At 39.8% G+C, this 22,413-nt stretch overlaps 1 protein-coding gene across 15 annotated transcripts in view; it reads left to right on the top strand.

Annotated features, from left to right (window-relative positions):
• The window catches only part of AOPEP (aminopeptidase O (putative)), a 171,990-nt gene that overhangs the window by 140,051 nt on the left and 9,526 nt on the right, over positions 1-22,413 (top strand). For 14 of the 15 annotated variants that reach the window (XR_011723398.1, XR_011723403.1, XR_011723400.1 and 11 more), the window contains one exon: positions 10,044-10,160. The exons of the other annotated variant lie outside the window; for it this stretch is intronic. Coding sequence is in view for 4 of the 14 variants with exons in the window: in XM_071731507.1 (XP_071587608.1) it covers positions 10,044-10,160 (117 nt within the window). In the remaining 10 variants the exon portion in view is untranslated. The remainder of the gene's footprint in view (positions 1-10,043; positions 10,161-22,413) is intronic. 15 annotated transcript variants of the gene reach the window in all.

The following is a 22,413-nucleotide window of genomic DNA, read 5'->3' as shown; positions in this document are numbered from 1 at the left end:
CATCACCAGTGCAGGCTGCAGTGGCTGGATTAGAGGGGATGTTGGTGCAAACCCATATAGAAACTAGAAGAGCAGTGTGACAGGCATGCAGTGACCTGTGTTGCTGGAGTCATGCAGCAGTCCACATTACTTGCTGTCTTCTGAAGTGACAAAAGCTTCACTCTGAGACACTCTGAGTGGTAGCTGGGCTGAGAAATTACATCAGCTGTGGAACTGGATCAGTTTAGCCACAATGAAAGATTTCTCCCTGATAACTGCAAATTTTTATTCATTGACACTGACAGATGTTAGTTTAAAAAAGAATCAAAGAAGCTGATGGTGGTGGATTTGCATCTCTGCATCTGCAGTCAGTGGAGACTGTTTTGTGACTGCAAACTCTACATAATTCTCTGTTAGTTTCCCACTTCTGTAGTCCTAGGTCTAGATCTCACCTGTTACAGTTTTATCTACTGCAAAGTCATCTGTGATTAAGGAGGTAAGGATATGTTTCTGAAATACGAGTGTGCTCGACCTGGTTGCTTGAATTCTGAGCAAATTAAGAAAACACAAAAAATTGGAGCCCTCCCCAGCAAAGGATAAAATGGACATGATGTGTTGGGAAATCTGTTTCGAGTCTTCACAGACTGTATGTGACACACAATGCATCAGAGCCAGATTTCAGGTCAGAAGAAAACTCTGCTAGCTGAGCTCTGGAAATGCAAGTGTTAGAAGATAACTCACATAATTATACATGGAATCACTCATGACTTGTTCTGAGACCAGAAGTGTAGAAAAGAGAATTGGTGCTTAGGGATTACAGGAGTAAAGGGTCAAGGGTTGGAAGTGGATGTGCTTTAGTCCTTTCCTCCAGGCAGGCTTGTGATATTATTAGTGCTTTATGTTAAACTGCCTTCAGCAGAAGCCAGTATGATGAAAAGTTGGAAAAGAAGTAATTTCTTGTCTCTCCCCTTCTTCAGGTTCGTTTTCTGAACAATGCCAGCTGTTTGGGGCATGTATTATGCCTTTGTGATTAACATATTCCAGCAAATGGGTCATGGTCTCCCCAAGATCTGACCACATCATAAGAGAGCTGGGAAACGTTTAGAGAATTCCCATGAATCTTGAAGATCACAATCCTAAATACACTCCGGGTATTGTGTTCCACATTAGTAGACATAAGTAGAAAATATTTCTGTTCCAGAAATTTCCATTTATATTCCAGTTTCTCAAGGAAAAAGAAAGTAATTCTCCAATTACTTGGTTGCAAGGATTTTGGACTGAAGAGGTAGTTTAACTGCCCAGGGTACTTTCTAGAGATAGGATTTGACATTTTCAATGCTGAGTGATGAGGTTACTTAGACAGTAATTTACCACATAGCAAAGCTTAGAAAAATTAATAAATTTTCTTTGGCTTTGAGGGTTTTGTCCTTCTTTCTTCCCCTAGTACATACAGGCAGAAAAATAAAGGAAATCTTTCTAAGAGTACTCTGATGGTTGTGGCTAGCATACAGTGATAATTATTTTTTGACTCTGTTTAACAGTTGGTAGACTGGCCATTGAAACATGGGTTTTCAGTGTGTGCTGTAGTCTTGAACTTTATTCTAATGTCTCAAAGGACACTCATTAGTCTGATAGTTTTCAGTGGATCTAGATGATGGTCCCTCAGGGTGGGGTGGCTTACACTGCTACTCATCTCAGCATTAGCACATACCTGAAGCAACTGAAACTTAGTGTTTAGGACATGAAAATGAGGAAGCAAATACTTCCACTTCAGATGCTTACAACATACACGTGAAATCTTTCTTCCAGTTGCTAAGATTTGTTGGTTTTGTGTATTAATCCTTTCACTTGTGGTAGTGTAAGAGTATGGAAAATAAAAGTTCTTGGCTTTGTTTTTTGTAGTTAGATGAACAGTTTGCTAAAGCTGAGGTGCCTCTCTTGGGTCTACTGTTAGATGAGAAGGTTGTCCTAGTGCCAGCTGCTTTCACATGGAGAGCACTCAATGCAGGGCTGGTGTTCTGATCACCTCTGCCCACCCAAGTGCTGGGATTTTTGAGATCAAGTGAAGGGGTAACTGAAGATGTTGCTGTTGCCAGCTTCACCTTTGTGTCAGAGCAATCCTCTGTTCTCAGTACATCTAAGTAATGATCCTATGGATCCTATCATGATGTCAGGCATGGAATCTGGCTTTTCATGTCCACTTTCCTCTTGCCTTGGACATTTCAGCAGAGGCCAGGAACAGCACAATAGCAAGTCACAGTAGTGATTGTATGCATAGAATAGGCTATTCATAGCCTATTATGCTTATAAAATGCTTATGTGCTTGTGTTTACAGTGAAACATAAGAGAAAACTGGGGCTGAGGGGCAGCACTGTATAACTTGACTAAACCTGTAGTGGAAGCCACCTGGTTTACATTTTGCTGTCTTAGCAGTATGTTAAATCATAAAGTTTTAATAGTTTTTGACATTCCAGTGCATTTGTATTAGATTGAAGATGCTGGATCTTCTCTTCATTAAGTGAATTATGTGAAAATACTATATGCTACAGCTCCAGGAAAAAAATGTTCACTCTATGGAATGGTAGCAATGGCTGGCATTTTGAAAACATTACTAGTAACTTATAACCAAATATCAGACCCAGAATATACAGCAGCTTTAAACTTTCATTTATGCTGCTGATTTCTACATTAAAAGTCAGTTTAAAATATTGCTAAAATTAAATCCTTGCATTCTCATCTCACAGAATTGTAACATATGAACACACAGTTTTCCTGTCTGATTTTGCTTTCATGCTACTCTACAAATATTTTCCAGTGTTAAGAAAATCAAATGGTAAGTTGCACTTACTTATTACTACAAGTCTGATGCAAGTAATATGATGTGATTTGTGCTATGATTTGCATGGTGTCAAAATCACATTGAAGTGCAACAGGACAAAAAACTTGTATGAGTATGATGTAGTTTAAGCACAGAAGTAGTCCCAAGAGCTTTCCCCATTTGGGTATCTGAAACACTTAGGCAAGTATTGCACTGGGTATGTAAACATTGGGTGACAAATCAGTGTTAATTCGGGACAGGTTTTGAGCAGGGCATCTCAAAAGAATCCCTGTTTTGTAAAGTCCTTGCCCATCAGCAGTCCCTCTTTGAAAAATGCTGAAAACATTGCTTTGTTAGAAAAGTTCCCCAAGTTCTGTTGCTTCATGGACAATACTGTTGCATGAATTAGATTGAATTATAAATAAAATCAAACACATGCACAAAACTTCTTAGAACCCTCTGGAAACTCACCTTAAACTGTAGCTGTGTCATAAGATTTATTGTTTGTATATTGATAATTGAAATCAGATTACCGCTAGTTTTGTCCGTGCATTTGAAAAGGATTGGTAAAAGTCAGTGGAGATGAGGTTGTTTGACTCGTGTGCATACGTAAGATTGTGCGTGTCTTAGGGATTTGTGTCTTTCATCCAACAATATTTTCTTATGTGTTGCCAGAATAAATCAAATCTTTATATTTATGTAGGTAGTGGCCTTGAAATTATTTCTAACACAGATGATCTGCTTCCAAAAATAAGAAATCCTTATGTTGTTATGAAGATGAAAGTAACTAGGAACTAAATGCAAGTGCAATAGTTTATTAAATAAACTGTTCTCACTTCCATTTTTATACTCTACTAGCATGAAGCAAGTGATACCAAATATAAATGTCCCAGAAACAGCATTTTGAGCTGCAACACAAATCAAATGCTGATGAACTTTTTGCAGCCAGTACTTCTTGAAGTAAGAGTTTTGAAGCAAATTCATAGGAATTTTGTTCTATTATTAAAACTCTGTACAATTGCTATTTTGTTTGGGGTTTTTTGCTTTGGTTTTGTTTTGTTTTTTTTTTAATAGATACTAAAAAATACCTGTTGTTGCCAAGACCAGAAGGAATGGTCTAAGCAGAGATTGAGAAAAATTATACAAAGTGAAAAGACATTCCGTAGAAGCATAGTTTGTGGGTAGACAAGAATGTGTTGCAGAGAGTGATAATTATTTTGCTTTTAAATATAGTGAGGTTTAGTTATATTTCATAAACCTTTGAAGAGGAGCTGATTTTTCAGTAAGAGGGAAGTCATAAACAAACTGACCCAAATAAAATTAGAGAACAGTCTGCTTCACTACATACTTCTGAAATTTTGTCAGCCTCTGGCATGGATGAGTTTTATTTTTTGAGCCAGTTCAAAGTGTTTGTCAGCTGCAGATTACTTTTTTTTTTCTGCTTATTAATCAAACTGCAGACTAGTTCATTCAGAGTTAGACTCTCTTAAGTAGTGTAGCGCACTGTGCTAGTTAACAGCTGTTAGCATGGACATTTTTTATTGAATTCATGTGTTACTTGATATGAGTACATTTTAGCCCCTGAATGGGGAGGGGGGAGGTGAGGTGGGGGAGTTGCTGGGGGCAGAAGGGGGGAGGACAGCCTTGTTTTCATTTAAAAGAAGTCACTGTGCAGATCAAAAGAGTATTGGAACAATAGTGTTTGAGATAAACAATGACAAAGTGTATTTAAAAATGTTGTTGAGTAAATAGTGTTTTCTTGAATTTTGAATCTAACAGTTTTCTGGACAGTTTGAGTAAGGGGAGATTTGTTTTACAAAGGCTTTTTTTGTTTAATTGCAGCCTGCAGAAAACAGACCTCAAGGCAGACTTTCCATGGCAAAAGTTTATAATGTAAGATTCATTCAGGGATTTTTTTGATCAGTTCAGAGCATAGGCACAGAGATTGCTTGGCCCTATAAATCTTCTCTCCTAGACTAGTAAAGCAGTGCTTTCTTATCTGCAATTAATGAGGAAATTCTGTCTGAAGGGGACCATTCACTATTGAACTCTGGGGTGGGTTCTTTTTCTTTCTTTCCTATGAGAGGGGTGGGAAAAAATTGAGTTGACTTTGGAAAAGCAATTAAAAATGAATATGAAAAGGCATTTCATATTTTTTTGTGGGGACTACCTTCTCCCAGAGAAATAAGGTAGAAGTTTATTGTGCCTTAGAAACCTGAAATGCTTCTGTACAATTTTCAGTGGTCAGATTGCTTTAAATCTGTTTTGGGCCTTGTTTGTGTTGTGTTCCAGCCAGCAATTTCCAGTGCACAGAAGTGACTTTTTTTTCTTTTCTCCCCTGTTTTTGCTTAGTGTAAACAGTTCCTTGCTGTGGTTACACAGACAAATATAGCAGAGAATGCTTTGCTGGGATAAGAGTATCCCTGTGCATTTCTTAACCATTTTTGGGAAGAATTGATCTATCTGTGCATGTGAGAGAGGGAGGCAGTAGCTGAAAATTGAAGTGACATCATATGTATTACTCCCATTGATCCACATTTAGACTAGAGCCAGGATAAAAGGAAATGGCATCAGGGAGGAAGCATGCTCGTTTAGGCACAGATCCCAGTGTGATAATGGAGTAATAATAGAAATCACGCCACTGTCAATCGGTTGCTGCATTAGTCTGAGGCACATTTTCCCTCTGAGGAGGCTTTCAATGACTTCATTCAAGTGCAGGCAGGAGCAAATGGGATATTCAGCATACCAGCTGTACTACTTCAGTGATTTGTGTCCTGGCTTAGGGGTGCAGTGCAAGCATTGGTGCTGTGGATGCCCAAGTAGATAGATCTGTGTCACATTTCACGGCTGTGAAAGGTCAGTAGCCAAATGTTTCAATGGCATTTTTGCTAGTGTAAAGGGTGAATCTGGCATTTATTGCATTCATTAATGTAGGAATTGATAAATACACTCCTTTGCATGGGTGGTCTTCTGGGATATGGGTTGATGACCTCTGTAGCTGCCCTACCAGATCTTTGAGGAGGAAAGAGCTATTTGTGCTTTTTACAGGTTAGGAGTAAGTTTCAGAAAACTCATGGGTTTGCTCCAAGATTCTTTGTAGCAACCTTTTCAAACTTACTATCTTGAGATATTCTTGTAACAAAGGGTAATGGTTTAAGCGTCTTGTGTACTGATATGAATAAAGTAAAAAGAAGGCTTCTTCTTATTTTCCAGATATTTGGTATTTGTTAAATCTCAGCTCTCGTAAGCTGCTTCTGTAATGGCCTGAGTTACAGTTTTAGTGTGGCTACAATTTCTTTAATTCTTTTGCCTTACTTTTTCAAATACAGACCTGGTTTTGATACTCCCTATAGTTTGCAATTTGTTTTAAAGGTAAAAGCCTAATTATTAAGACTAAGACCATGACTTTAGGTTACAGATGGGAATCGGGGGACAAATGGCTGTTTAATGGCAGGACAGAGTGAACTTCTTCAAAAGGCTGAAGAGTTTTAGGAGAGATTTTACAGGCAAGATGAAATATACAGTGCTGGGATACAGCTTTATAGTGGGAATGATGGTTAATTACGTGGGACATGACAGAAAACCTCTGGGTGTGCTTGATTGCAACATACTAATTTGTTCCCTCTTTTTAGTGTCAGTACTTGCCAGTGGGGGAGGGGGAAGCCTGGGAAAATTAGTATGATTTCCATGCAGGAAGCCCAGGTTGGGAGCTATCTACTTGACAATATAAATACATGCTCTTGTAGCAATCATTGTCATAATGAAAACTATTTCTTTGTACTCATCACAGTTCCTGATTGAAGTAATCTACTTCAATGACTGCATATACATGTATGCTAGATATTCACTGGATATTCGCAAAATATGAGTTGCTGTAAAGGAAAATGCCTCCCTAATGCCAAAAAAGAAACCTAATTTCTGTTTTCTCCAGCATTTGTGTTTTGGTAGCACTTAAAAGCAGGGGCCTGTTTGTATTAAGCATCAGGCAAACAAATGGAAAATTGACAGTGTGTACCCCAAACAGTTCTCATGGTGTGAAAGATGAGAAGTAACAGGTGGGTGAGACAAACAGTTGTGGAGAAAATGAAAAATAATGGAGTGTGGGTTTTTTGACTGAAAATTCAACTGCAATTTTATGAATTTTGTTTATAACAGTTAAAAGGTTGCTTTGGAGCTAGCATTATTCATATTGCTGTCTTGGAAGAAAAGATTTCTAAATCCCTCAAAAGAGTTCTGTATCAGTCTCTGTCATGAAACTGCAGACAGCTTGTCTCCCTCTTTGCTTAGGATAGTTTTTCTCTCTTAGGCAGAGCCTCTTTTGTGAAAAGGAAAAGGTAAGAAAAGGGAGTGCCTTCTTTTATTTTGTTTCAGAAGTAGTGGGAGAACAACATGTAATACCTGCACCCACCAGTGCTGCTTCGGTACCAGGTCCATCAGAATTTCTTCTGTTGGTACCCCCACCCTCTCAGCCACCGTTTGCTCTGGGCTTGAATTAAATCCCTGAGCTGGAAACTGGTATGCAAAGTCTCATCTCAGGCAGCTGGAAGATGGGAAAACAACAAAGCCATGGTCTCAGATTTCTTTATTTTTTTTTTCTCTGCTGTCTCAAACATAAACCAGTAAGAGTTTAATCTGTAATTCCAAAATCTCTTCACCCATAATGCAGTGCTAGACTGAGGTAAATTAAGGACACAGCTATTATTTCTGCTGGTGTACTTTTGTTGGCTTCAGTGAGATTCTGTAATGTTATCTTTAACAATAGTTTTCTGTGGGTGAATCTATAGCAACTATGCTGGAGGTATGTTATAAAATATTAGCTCTGGTGTTCTGAACTCACATATTCATGCAACTGTTCTACAGTTTCTACAAATTAAGTATTGTTCTGCTATCTTTATATTTAGCAGAAAATGCTTTCTGAATCAGTAGCTACCTACCTCTGTGTGGTGTTCTGCAATATTTCAGGTTGTTTTTTTTTTCATTTTATGTGTTCAGAATTAATTCAGACTCCAAGCAGAGGCCCTTCCTGTAAGCATACTCTGTTTCATTCTGTCATAGAATCAGAATGGTTTGAGTTGGAAGGGACCTTAAAGATCATCTGCAGGTTTGAACCCCCCTGCATGGGCAGGGACACCTTCCACAAATCAGGTTGCTCAAGGCCCCATCCAACCTGGCCTTGAACACTTCCAGGGAGGGGGCAGCCGCAACTTCCTTGGGCAACCTGTGCCAGCATCTCACCACCCTCAAATTAAAGAATTGCTTCCTAATGCCTAACCAGAATCTCCCCTCTTCAAGTTTTAAACCATTTCCCCTTGTCCTCTCACTACACACCTGTGTAAAAAGCCCTACCCCAGCTTTCTTGTAGGCTCCTTCAGACATTTTAAGGTTGCTATAAAGTCACCTCAGAGACTTCTCCAGGCTGAACAACCCCAACTTCCTCAGCCTGGCTTCACAGTTGCTCCAACCCTCTGATCATTTTTGTGGGTCTCCTCTGGACATGTTCCAGAATCTCTATGTCCTTCTTACATTGGGGACTCCAGAACTGGACACAGTACTCCACGTGGGGTCTCACAAGAGAAGAGGGGGAGAATCACCTCCCTCAAGTGGCTGTCTGTGCTAGTTTTAGTGTGTCTCACCATCCTCCAGGCAGCCGATGTTGGACTGTGCAATAAACATTCAAGCTGGCATTTTAGTAGCTGTTCTGAAATTTAATTACTCAATATTTTAAAATGTTTGACCATTTTTGACAAATCAATTTTGCTGGTAGGCCTTGGTATTGCTTAGAAAATGTTCATTAAGAGATAGTAAGATGTGAGGCGTTTTCAGTCTCCAGGAGTAAAACTTCCATAATGAAGAAATGGAAGGAAATAAAAATGCAAGGGAATCAAAGCATTAAAATCCTGGAGATAACTGTTTCTTCTTTATTCTGATTCAGGTAATGATGCTAAATAATGTCATACTGAAACAGGAAAAAAACTTCCTTTTTTCATAGTTAGTTGGTTATTAACCACGATATTTTACAGATCAAGACTTATCAGAAGATCCTTGATAACTTTATGGACTTGCTGTCCAAGATCAGGGGTCCAGACTTGTTCAGTTCACATAAACATCCCTGCTGTGGGGTGTGTTATTGGAAGAGCCAACTTCATTTCCTACCTGCTCAGCACTTTGATACAGCAGAGGAGCACATGGGCAGCATCGCCAAATGTGATAAAAGCTGGAAGTTGTGTTAAAGTAACAGGATATTTTTATTTTCATTGTTCTGACTGGGGAGCAGCGGATGTGAGTGAGCAGTGGTGGTTTCTTTTTGTGTTGAAAAGCTTCAGTTCACTTTTTGCCTTTCTTCCTTCTACCTCTTTTGGTGTCCCACAATTATGAGTAGTGGAGAAATCTTTGGGACATATGAGAAACTTCTGACTGACCACCCTGAACCCTCAATTTCCAGTAGATGTTTCCTGGCAGTTGAAGTAATTTATCTCTGAGCTCCGTTTGAGTTAATTATTTGTTCATCACATAAGCCTATTATAAGCACTGATACATCAGACTTCTTGGTTTTTTATTTTAGGTTGAGAGTTATAGATTCAGGAGTCAGCCAAATAACTACTAAATATATATACATGTATAGGTAGATAGCTGATGGGTGTACCACAAACATAACGTTCACACATCTTTAGCATGTAATGATGGATGGCTTGTGACTGATTGTGCTAGAATATGCCTCAAAATGTGTCAATCCAATGCTTGTTTTGTGGGTCACTTATTTGTGTTGTGTTTCTTTGCTCACAGTAAGAGTATCACAGAATTGCTCACGTAACAGATAAAAATGCTACTCCTAAAAATTGTACATTCTGATGTCTGGGTGATTCTTGAAGCTATACACTGTAAATTATTATGGTTTTATTCCTTCCAGGACTAAACAAAATGGAATTACTTAGCATATATATGTCATAAAAATCTTGCTTAATAAGCTGGGGTTATATTTCAATAAGATAAACATGGTTTAGATCTAATCTAACTGTAGTAATGAAAAACATGGAAAATAAGTCTTAACTGAGCTGCACAAAGAGTATTTCAGAACACATACATGTAAACCCTCAGTTTTTTCAGAACAAGGTAGAAGTTTTTGTTGTATTTCAAGCGCATGCTGGAAGTACACAGATGATCACAGTCTTGCTCTCTGGTTTGTTTCTATTTAAGTGCTCACTCAGTAGAGATCTTTATTCATATGTGGAGTTTATTTTCCTTTTAGCTTCTCCCTGACCAGCTAGTCTTACTTCTGGAGTCTCTCTTGGAGGAGAAGACGTTGTGTCCCAGAATACTGCAGTGCTTAAAGAAAACGTACCAGCTCCAGAAGCAGGATGCTGAGGTAATTATCTTCAACTAATAAATTTCACACTGTGTCATTGTGATAGTATATTAGAGCCCAGTTCGTTTTAGTTGTGTGTATTGTCCCCAGATGCAAGCATGTTTGTTATATTGTCTGTCTAAAATTATTCTTCCCTGTGGTCAGCCCATATTGTTCCTCTGTGGCTGCTCTGAGGTCTCACTCAGGATTTTGAAGTCTGCTTTCCAGAGAGTATAGCATGTTCTGGTTTTGGACATGAGGTTAAGGGGGAATCAGTTCTTTACAGTTCCTTCTAGAGAGCGCCAGCGATATTAGCTGTCCCAGAGGAAAACACTTTTATGTCATATTGTAAATGTAGTTTCCTCATCACAGGCACATATGAGCATCCCAGCTCTGAAGAGCTTAATGTCTTTGGGGAGCAAACCAGTAAATCCTTATTACCACAGAGCATCACTGGCTATTTTGCAGCATCCCGTGGATTTCTCAAGATGGGAAAGTTGTGACAAATAAGGCAGAGCAGAACTTGTGGCTGAAAGCACCATTGCAATGAGTCTTTGCCTAGAGGGTGTAGTATTCAGGAGGAGAATAAGATGGAGCCAGCCATGAAAATAACAAATGTGTAGATTTATATATAAGCAAGGGTTAGCTATGGAGTAGCATATGATCAAACTAACTTGCAGTGAAGGAGCACAGTAAACAGAACATGACATTTGACTCTTTTTTTTAATTAAAAACTACTGTGAAGGCGGCAGAAAGTCGATGTGCATGACTTACCCTGTTATAATTGGAACTTTATGGCAATAAATAAAATTGAAGGCGAGAACAAAATCTTTCTTGTTACTCTTATGCTGAAGTTACTGGATGGACTTTTATAGACACATTGGAATCCAAAAATTAATTGGTTAAAAATCAATAAAACACAGGCCTAGCCATTCCTCAGGGAAAAAATGGGCATCATTTCGACTGTTGTTGTTTACTGCACCTTTTCACTCTTTCATCGATTCAGGATCCCAAAAGCCAGATTTGTTTTAATTAGTACTCAAACCAACATTTCTATTTATAGGTATTAGAATATATTTTAATCACATCTGAATACCAGTGAAATGTCAGTAGTTCTTTAATGGCAAGACGAATTAATAGGGAGATAGATCAAAGCAATAGCTGTGAGATAACTAGTTTATGTATATGAACTATAAGCAACAGGCCACGAGCTCTGGTTTCTCAGGTTTTTCCTTTCTCTCCACTTCCATACTTTATTTCCTTCTTGTGGTATCCTATAAAAGCACAGAAGTGATCTGTGAGAATTTTTTCTTAAAAAAGAAAAACAAATGCAAAATTATAACCTCAGTGAAAGGAGCATAATCCTCATTTTATTTTACAAGGTGAAACCAAAGACTTTGCAGACATTGAGAAGTACAACAAAGATAACATTAGCATTTTACCAGTCATCAGATGCCAGACACCTACAGCTCTTTAAAGGGAATTTTAGGATATGTGCCTTCACAGACCTATGGGAAGGACTTCCTGTGCCTTTTTCTCTAGTATGTGCAACGTGGATTTTTGTTGTGACCAAGGGACACAGAACCACAGCCCAAGCCTGACGACCCTGATGATAGATGAGCTGCTCTTGTCTAGATTTGGTTTGTGAAGACATTAATAACTTACAGTATTCCTGTTGTGATGGTAGAGTTCAAATGTTCTCAGTAACTGAGCATCAGAAATGGATCATTAAAAATACAGGCATAAAATATTGCAGGCAGGCCAGTAAAAAAAGAAAACTGTTCACATCAAAGCTTTTATTCAGGAGTTTTTGGAAGTGGTGTCAGCTGTGTTTCATTGAGCAGCAGAAAGCTGAGAAACAAGAAGTTCTTTTCTTTGTTATTTATGACAAATGATATCTAAATTTACACTAATCTTCTGATGGGCATTAGCAATGATATAGCCAGTACTATGTGAAAGTGGTACACAAAGAAGTACGAGATTTTTGCATTTTCAGCAAAGCATGGTCTTAAAAATTGTACACTATAATGTTGCCTGCACTTAGGACTTGGAAGGCTTTTCCTATGCCTACTGTAGTTGCCTACTTGTAGGCCTCCCTACAACATCAGAGAGAGTGTAAAGAGTAACATGTGTATGGGCTGCTTTGTACTGTTGTGAGAGCAAGATTTTTCCATGCTTGGTAGTACTTATATGGAAAAAACAAAGGATTTCAATAATCTCACCTCATCAGGTAAATGTGTTGGAGGGAGTAAAAGAGACAGACCAGGCATGCACCATGCACCGTGTCTGGTGCATTTTACTGTTGGGATACACTCAGGACAGAACTACTCTACTGTCTGCTAATTTTTAAAGGACCTGAATGTTCTGTATGAACACTTGAGTCCAGTAGCATTCTGGCACTGAAGCACCACACCAAAGCCAACAATGCAAAAGTATTGTGGAAACATTGGCCAAGGTTTTTTGAGCCTGGTTGACTGGGTGTGGGATACCTGTGCATCAGGCTTGTTTTTTCTTTGAGTTACTTCAGAGTTCATTCACTCAGAAGCCTGTGTAAGACAGCTCAGTATCCTGAGTTTCACAAGTGCTGCAAGAGAGCTCTTTGTTGGCAGTCACATTGTTCTACAATGTGCAGCATAAGAAGTGCAGCATGAGAAATTCTGGTTCTTGATTCCTGAAGCTTTTTAATCTGTGTTTCTGAAGCATCTTTATTTTGACTTTAAAGTTCAGTGCGTTTGTTGTAAAACAGGATGAACCTGACAATGCCTGCCCACGGCCACGTACAGTTCTGTCCTCTGTGAAGGCTGCCAATAACATCATTTGGTACTCCTGACCACTTGTTACCCCATGCATATCCAGTCTTAACAATGTAAGGGCACACCTTACTTCAGAAAGAAGAGGGTTTGCAGCAGTTTATCTGCCTTGTTTTGATTGCTTTGTAGCAGCCAAAAGAGGAGCGTGCATGAGTCAGCCTTTGCCTGGAATTTAAATGTTGATTAAGAGCTCAAGCTGTGTCCTTCATTGGATTTCCTTAGCAACACAACATAGTTCCTGGCTGCAGTCTGAAGATGGCAAAGTCCAGCTGGAATTTCAGCTGACTGAGAAGTGGGATATGTTATAAAGCAGCTACAGTTGCCATCAGACAGTGCAGTAGAATCATAGAATTAAAAGTGGGTCTGTGCCTGGTTTTGCTTTGCTTCTTTCTTTCTGAGGTGGCCATTTTATGCAGATACTTGATTTATTCAATATCTAGCATCTGACAGAATGTGGAAAGTTGGCCTACATGAAAGGTTTCTGGGTTTGCAAGTTTGTTTTACTTGTTGCTGAATCATTTAAGACCTGGTGAAAAAAAAATACAAAATTTGGATTGAGCAGAAAGATCTGTGGTATATTTCCCCAGACTTCTCATACAGTTAGCTTTTGTTTCTTTCCTATTGCAGGCCGTGCTTTTTTTAAGATATCTTGCCTGTACAGCATATGGAAAGTTGCCTTGTTATTTTTCCTTGTCTTAGCAAGTTGGCTGGAATGTTCTTTGCTTACATAATGCTTTCTCTGTATTCAGAATCATAATATGGTATATTTTGGGGAGAGAGTAGAGCCTATAACTGTTTCTGCAGAAAATGTGCGTAAAATGAATTAAGATCACAATATCGTCTGTCACGTGGGTGGCATAAAGCCACTCTCACACAACTGCTTCATTGTGCATGAGGTCTGTCTGCTACACCAAAGCTATAAAGTGGTGGAATCTTATTTCACTGACAAAAACCCAGCCATGCTAATGCAAACCATATAAGGTGCTCAGCTTCCTAAAAGTGGTGAAAATCTCATTTAGGACAAAATAACTGGTTCACTGATCTTTCCTAGCCTGGGAAAAAACAGTAGACATGGACATGCAAACGAGTTACAATGCAATTATCTGTCTTGCTGCTTCTCCTCTGATGGTGGCTGCATTGAGCTGAGCATGTTCTTGCACGGCTGTCCTGCTGCTTGTGGCTGAGCATTTGGGAGGCACCCTTAGGGAATAGAGCTCTGCAGAGTACTGTAAAATGGTGTGGGACAAGATAACTGCTTGGGAAAAGTCAGTCCATGCTCACAGGCAGGCAAATCACTTGGTGAGCTTTCCTTTCAGCATGTCCACAAGCACATCAGCTTGTACTCCCGGGGGACAGGGGCTCAGGAGCAGCCTCCTGCTTTCGAATAAAATTAGCAATGTACTGCAAACACCTCCTCACAAACCTCCTCCTGCAAACACTGGCTTGCCAGTCCTCCTTCACTAGACTGTGGACCAAAAGATAGTGATGTATCAGATACTGGCATTGCAACTGAACAAGGAGATACACAACCTTGTTTTCCTAAACCTATGTCACTGTTGGTATGAGCCACTGATTCAGATCAGATGAACAAGGTAACAGCCTAATGAATGACCATGTTACAGGACATTAGTGTCCTGTAAGGTAAGGTAAAATAAGTGATTACAAGAATTCTTTGTTTCTCCAAAAGTAAAAACAGTTTAGGTACTTATTCCATATTTAAACATGCAGATTACTATCAAATTTAAACTCAAGTCAGGAGGAAATGGCTTATTTTGTGTATGAGAATATGTTTTGCAGGACTTAAAAAGCTGCTGTGAAAATTTTTCATGGATGCAAAATAAATTTCACTTGATTTTTCCTTTCTTAGTATTATATTCAGAGATTTATTGTGGCACTGGAGCATAGGTAAGATTATCTTGAAAAAATCTTTTCTTTGTAATTGAATTACAATTAGCAATTTAGTGTTTAGGAATTAAGACCTTGGAAAAAGCTCTATAAAACAGTTAGCCTGCATGCCAGACTTGTTTCTGGAATAGAATTTGAGGCTTGTATGCCTAGCTATTACTGGAGTGGTTGATTCATCAAATGGAAAAGAAAGAAGAGAGAAGAAAACCAAGTTTTTAAGAAGTGAAATCTCTGTATGGTTCTTAGGGTGATGCTTTTCACAATCATCCTCACAGAAATACTTATTTTTTCCCTGTGCTTTTCTTACACTTCCCCTGGCAAATAATAGCAAGAAGTGTATCACTGTCATATAAAGTATTTCCCACTTTCACTAGTAACGGGGCTCATTCCAGAGTATAGTAGACTATTCCTATCTCCTACAAAGGAAACCCATTGACTGGAACAGCAGCTATTTGTCAAAAGGTCCTCTGAGATCTTGGTATGTTCTGTGTTTGCAACTTGTTTCATATTCTTACTTGGTATTGCATCTAAATGCAGTTTGTGGGTGCTTTGCTCCAGATGGTACTGGTGTTACCACTATGGGTAAAGACAGTTTTTCACAAACGTTTACTTGCTGGAGTTGGACTTTTCCTCAGTGAAATTGAAAAGGGTAGCCTCTAGGAATATGGTACTTGCTTCCCAAATATGAGGCCCAAAATTCAGAGAGAGGCTACGAAAACTGGAACAGGATGACTGAAAAACAGTTCCAGTAACAGCAGTGGGAGTTGTCCCCTGGGACTGACTCTTGCTCATGAGGGTGTTGTAACTTGAGTGGATGTTTTGGGATGAAGTTCTGAGACTGACTGAAGGAGAATCTCAAGTAGCTATAATTTGGGTTTATTTTATTGCTGCAAGTGAAGTATGGGGGCTTTTCCAGCCACTTCAGAAGAACAGAAAATACCTCCATCAGCATTAGCTCTCTGAAGGGCATGATCAGAGTGTGAGATTTATGGAGCACTGGAAATAGCTTTGCACCAGTCAGCACTCCCAGTTCCACATCATCCAGGAGCCAACAGCAACAAGTTTGTTCCAAGTGATCTCACTCATTGCTGGGTGCCATTAATAGGAGTTTCCAAGTCCCTGACTGGTCATACTACTGCTGTTTACTTATCACCCCTTATTTTTCTAACTGGTTTTGAGGCTTAGTTTCCTCCTTATCTGGCACCTCAGCGACTTAGTGGCACTTGCAAAATGGGTTAGCTGATGGTAAGAGGGAACCAAATACAGAACTGGGTTGGGGTTTTTTGCTGTTTATCCAAAGAATCAATGGAGGAAGGGATTGTTCCTGCTTTTCTATGTCATATTGTCTGGAAAGATGAATGAAGTGTTGGAGTCCTCTGGGTTTCTGAAGTCCGTACCAAAGCTGTTCTGAACTGAATACAATTGCTTTATATGAAATTTTATGGAGTATTTGTATGTAGAGCAATACAAAACTAGAACTGTAATACAAACCACCTGCCTTGTCATGATATTTAAAAGCTTGCCCTGTTTGCATATATATGACATCAATAACACAACAGTCAGGATGTTAAGGAGAATGTAGTTTTAAAAATACAAACAAAAGTTTCTAGCTGTCAGCATTACGGCTGGTTTTTTGTTTTGTCTTAGGCCTGTGAGCATTTTTGTGCATGTGTGGTGCATCTCTTTCCTTTGTGGGGGCTTTTTGGGGTGTTTTTTTTTTTGTCTGTTTTGTTTTTAACAATGAAAAAAAAAAATCTGAAGATACTTTTTATTTAAAATAAACTGATTCTGAGGCTAAATCCAAACAGCTCATCTAGTACTTCTTATTCCTGCATGAAGGCTGACTGCAGATGCAGGTTATGCCTGGATAGCACCACAGAGTTTGAAAAAGTCAGTTATTCCATAAACTTGTGAAGTCTAAATAGTGCATGAAACAGGACAGTTCAAAACTAACTAACCATAGCTAGTTCTGACATCACTACCTTAGCCACACAGATCTGTACCCACAGCTGGGCCACTGACTTATTAATGTGTGGGTAAAAGTCTGCTTTCCTCCTTTCATCTCTGTGCCATTTAAATACTTTTTGGGTTGCAGTATCCTGGAGAGGAGTTTTGTCGTGTTCCTCATGGGGTGAGCATCATCCTCCGCAGTGACAGTCACTGCATTTTTGGCAGCAAGGAAAAAAAGAGGAATGAGCATGTTTCTTCTGAGTTTATAAACTCAATATATATTTCACTTAAGAATGAGGGAAGGTGTGTATGAGAGAGAGAGTGATGTGAAAGGCCTTTGTCTTTAGCTTTAAAATCTTGCATTTGATTGTTTTGAAAATTGGAAGACAAGTTTTAAACTATGCAAAGTTGGAAGGATGTGACCATAGGCACTGTAGACTGGCTGTAACCTAAGCTGTGGAAAAAAATGGCAACTGCATTGTTCATTGCCTGGAATTTGAGTCTCATTTCATATGGAGCTCCAAATTGTGTCTGTCATGATATTCTTGCTTGGAAATCACAAGTGTTTGGACCACTGTCACTGTGGGAGACCAAAGAAAAAGGAAGTTACTTTTTTTGCCTCTAGTTACAAGAGGGAGGAGGTAGAAGTAGAGTGATGGAGAAAGGGTAATAAGCAAAGGGGATAGCTTACTGTTGTCTTGATATTGCAGGAACCCATCCTTTTGCAGAACAGGATTTGTAATTTAGTAATAATTGGTAACAGAAAATTGGTGTGTTCATTCCCATACTCTTCAGACTTGCATTTCTGCCTCAGATATATGGATGACTGTGTGCTATTTCTCACTACAAAGGTTGGGCTTATAAGTCCAGGACACTTTTGTGTGCATGTATGAATAGATCATGTTGAATACACATACAAACACTGCATGGATAAAAATGCCAGGCAGACTCAGCCTGGAGACATCCTGGAGAGACATTGGTGATGAGAAGTATTTTAATCAACAGTGATGCTAATATAAAAAAAAACCATGCAGTGATGCCAGAGATATTTTAGCTGCTATTGTAGATAGGCATTCCAGTGCAATGTCAGAAGGAACATTGATGCGGTTGCACATGAGCAGGACAGGCAGTTGTGGTAATACATTTTGAATAAAGTGTCAGCTGGGATCTGTGCCTATTCCAGCCTGCAGGCCTACTCCAGCCAGGCCTTCAGTACTTCGTGGTGGAGGCTACAGGCTGAAGTTGGTTGGACATGAAGCTAGGACCTAGCATTTCTTCCTCTCCTTCTGGGGTGCAGGATTTCCCAGTTTGCCAGCACCCTGTCCAGGTGCACAGCTTGTGCAGCCATCCTCACGACAGCAGCCCTATGGGAGAAGGGATGAGTGGGGATGGAAGTTGGGTGGGAGCAAAGCCCCAGGAGGAGCAGGCTGCCAGCCCTTCCAGAAGGGACAGGGAAGGCACCAGGTGCAGGGCAAGAACCACTGTCAGTGGGGCTGGCATCCAACCTCCTCTGCTTCAGAGCCCCGCTGGGATGCCAGCATCTCTCCCTTTGCCGGGGGTGCTGGGAGGCCTGTGGGGCAGCAGAGGCCTTTCTTCTGCTGCCAAACAGAAGGCAGCCCTGTTCTTGAGAGCCAGCAGCACTACAGCAAAGCAAAGCCTAGCACATATCTCCAGAGAAATTGTTAAAAAGGCAGCTGATGATGTCTTTTAAGCCATTTCCATCTTGCTTCAAGCTGTGAACAGTGCTAACGCCCCAGCGTGCTGAACAGGCAGTACTGCACGGGCAGGGGAATGGGAAAACATTTGGTTCCAGTATAAGTAGTGTATTTATGTTTTTAATTAAGGCCTATTTTTAAAGGAGTTGTTTTTCAAATTGAGTGAGTTCACATGCTGTGTTAAACATTTCCTTACCTCACATGCACCACGATATGGGAGCTGCTCCCCCCAGCACAGGGGGTGCAGATGGGAACGGGGGAGAGAAGCCTTTGGGCACGGTCAGGGATGTGGTCTCCCAGCATATGGCTGAAGCAGCCACACTACCTTGGTGCTGGTGGCTCAGCCAGCTCTGCTGTAGGTCACTGTTCTGTCATCACTTTGTTGGTTTGCTGTGGAAGAGGAAAAAAACTGGAGGCCAGATCCTGTTGTGTGCCCATCTCCTGTGAGATGTGGTAAGCACAGGCAGGCTGAGGAGCACTGGGGTTACAGGATTAGGTGTCCTAACTGAGTTACTTATTCATAGTGGCAGCTTTGACACCAGAAGAGAGACACTGCCTGTGCCACCTTTGAAGAAGGATTAGACACAGCTTCTTAGTCTCTTGTCAGTGATCACAGATGGAGACCAGATACATAGGGAGAAAAGTGGTCTCTAATTGGGAGCTGTTTGCAAATCTGAGGTGGGAAAAAAAGGGCATTTGTCTTTTCCAAACAAGACCTCAGCATGTGCTTCATCGCCAGGAGTGAATCTTGTCCTGAAATGCTGCCATTCAGTTGCTATGCGTTTCTGATCACAGAGAGCAGCAGGGATGCCCTCCGCACTCCACTTGGACTTTCCTACACAGCATTTCCTACACATTGGTGATCCCTGGGCTTCTGCATGCTCACGTAGGAAAGAGTCTGCATGCTGTCTGTAGAGAAGCATATGTTTTATTTGGAGCTGGAAGTGGAGTCGTATGTTCACTGTCTGGAGACAGGGGATCTGATCATGTTGCTCTTAAGCAAGGCTGTGGTGCTCAGAAACTTTTTGACATTAAAGTTCAATTGTACTACATGGAAATAAGTGAATGGTAAACCAGAAACTGGAGTGGAGGTGAAGGATGGGAAGGAATTACATTCCCATAAATCACATTTGTATTGGTGAGAAGGTTCAAGCCTGCACCTATTGCTAACTGAGGCTTGCAGAGCTATGGGAGCTTGCTGCCTGACCTGCTGGGTCACTTGGGCAGTTACAGGTGCAAATAAATGCTGCTGGTTGTACCACTGTCTGCCATGGATCAAACTACAGAATTTGTTTTCTAAAAGTTCAATGGTACAACATCTGTTACCAAATGGAGGCAGCTGCTGCTTGAACTCTGCCCACAGCATTCCATCAGTTGAGAACAGAGAGATGGGGCTTGCAAGACTGCCTCCCTTGTTTCCAGCCCTCGTTGTGGGGTGGAATTTCTTGATCTATGCAGACATACAGGTCAGAAAGCACAGAATTAATTAAGTAAGTAGAATACTGCTAAAAGTAGTACCAAAATCCACAATCTGGTATCCGGCTAAAATCAGATTTTATGTTGCTTTTTAATGACCGGTTCACACTCTGGGTTTTAAAGTTATTTACATCTCTGCATAGTTCTCCCCAGCATGACAATTATGTCCTGACAAAATTCAGTTTTATTAGCCGGCTTTTTATTACCTTAGAATTTCCTGAATGACCACACTATGTTTTACTGGGTTTTCAATTGGCAAGATACCCAGTGGGATGCACAGAGGGAAAGGATGTTGCCCAAGGTGGCAGGAACTGGCCTGGTGCTGCCTGCACAATTAGTGATGTCCAATGCAGATCATGATGGGACTCAATTAACTCAATCAGCCTTGGGTCCAGCTGTCTCTGTCCCTGTTGAACAACATTTCTTCCCAGTACTCAAAATGCAGCATGAGAATGACTAACAAAGCATTTTTAAAATCTGATTTTTTTTCCATGATTTTGACTGTAACTTTGGAGAGACTGCATGGGACTGCAAGAAATAGCATTAATTATACCTTGGCACTGTTAGCGTCTCAGGAAAAACACTCTATTTAGTCCAGGGTTTCTTTGGCCCTGCTCTGTTGTCAAGGCCAAATAAGTTTACTCTTCTTTTTTTTCTTAAGATAATGGTCTCAAAAGTGTCATTTTTATGGCACTGTCTGCATTTAGTGCATTTAAGTGAGGATTTGTATCGCACATTTTAAAGTCATTACTCAAGGCACTTTCAGACTGATTGTCAGGGCAAGTGCTATGATAAGTGATAGACAAATTATGCTACGAAAGTCCAGCAGTTTTTGGTCCAAAATACAAGCTCATTTAAGATGTTAGCTTCTTTGCTCAGTCTCCTGAGAAACCCTTGGCATACACAATAATCACAATTACAGAATCCTTGTCAGAATGATGAATCCATTCTGCTTTCATCCAGTAGGTTTCTGGCTATTGAGTACTTATTTTCAGATTGCCAAGCTGATACTCTGTCAGCACAGTTGTAACACACACGTCTGTTCTATTGCTCCTTCTGAGCTACTTCTGCATCCCTGATCTACTTGGGTAGATGTTCATGAAAACAAACCTGCATGCTAAGATACTGTGGCAGAGAAGATAGGAATGCCTGTTAGAAATTCAGACTATACAGAATGAAAACTGACTGATGCAATCTGGCTGGTGTATTAAAAAGTAACTATTTAAACTAAGATTAAAGGAAAAAAATAGATCATGAAATGCACTGTAAAACTCTAAACTCTTAATTCTTCCATGTTAAGCAGTTGTAAAACATGGGGTTTAGTCCAGATATTGCCCTGTAATATGCAGCATTGTTCCTTAATTATATAGGAAAATGATCTAATATTTGAATCCAATTTATGTGTAGCTGGGAAGAAACTGGAGATAAATGCTTTCAGTTGGAACAGAACAACATCCTGGTGCTCTGGAGATACCAGCTTCCTTTTTGTTAATTAAAACTAATGTAGTAGCATAGCTTGTTTTTTTGAGAGAATTTTAAAGTTATTTTTTCCTCTGCAAGTTAGATGTGGGAGCTTGGCCTCTGAGACTCTTTAATTAACATTTAGGATTCAAATTGTTCACATAATTTTTTTCAGTAAGACTCTCAACCTATGTTTTATAAAGATCACATATGCGTACCTTTAATTAAGGTTTCGTTTTGTTGGACAATAGCTCTTACTGCCTTTCAAATTACCCCATTTTCTAAGATCTCTGAGTAAGTTGCTTTTGTTCAGTGATTTAGATTTGTTGTCTCATGGCGCCTTTTAAATTAGATCCAGCTATTAGCAAAATGTACTCATTTTCCCTGAAGCTAGTCTCCTATTTTGCAGACCAAAAACTTATTAAACTCTAGCTTTTTTCCTCCCTTTAATAAAAGCATGGTTTAAATTACTTATTTTCTAAATCTTGCTTGTAGACCTCAGAAGTAAAATATTTATTTTTTGCTTGCATACAAGTGATGGAGAACTGTAACAAGTTAGGTCATTACAATATAACACATAAGGCTTTCTGTTGAGGATGTTTATTTTAGGCTTGTCTGATTATTTGTGTGTGGCAGGGGAGAATAATACAGATGAGACAAAGTAATGTATCATCAGGGTCAGAAAAATAAATATTATCACTTCAATTTGAGACCTGTTAAACATAGTTTAAAAATATTATTTCTTAGGTATGCCCCTGGGACATTTTCTTTTGAAAGTCAAGCTGCATATTTGGTGCATTAGGTGGGTTAAGTCAGTCAGCTTCAAGCATCATTTCCCAAAAGGTCTTGGCCCAGACTGCTAAAGCAAAGGGGCTGTCTTAAAGCTGGATTATGAGGAGATTATACAGAAATACTTATCTCAGTTAAATAATCTCATGCAACAGCTTGCATTCTCTG

The sequence above is a fragment of the Heliangelus exortis genome, chromosome Z (genome assembly GCF_036169615.1).
Source record: "Heliangelus exortis chromosome Z, bHelExo1.hap1, whole genome shotgun sequence".
In the NCBI taxonomy this organism is placed as follows: Eukaryota; Metazoa; Chordata; class Aves; order Apodiformes; family Trochilidae; genus Heliangelus; species Heliangelus exortis.
Note: the sequence above shows the minus strand (reverse complement) of the source record. Positions and strands in the feature narration are given on the sequence as shown.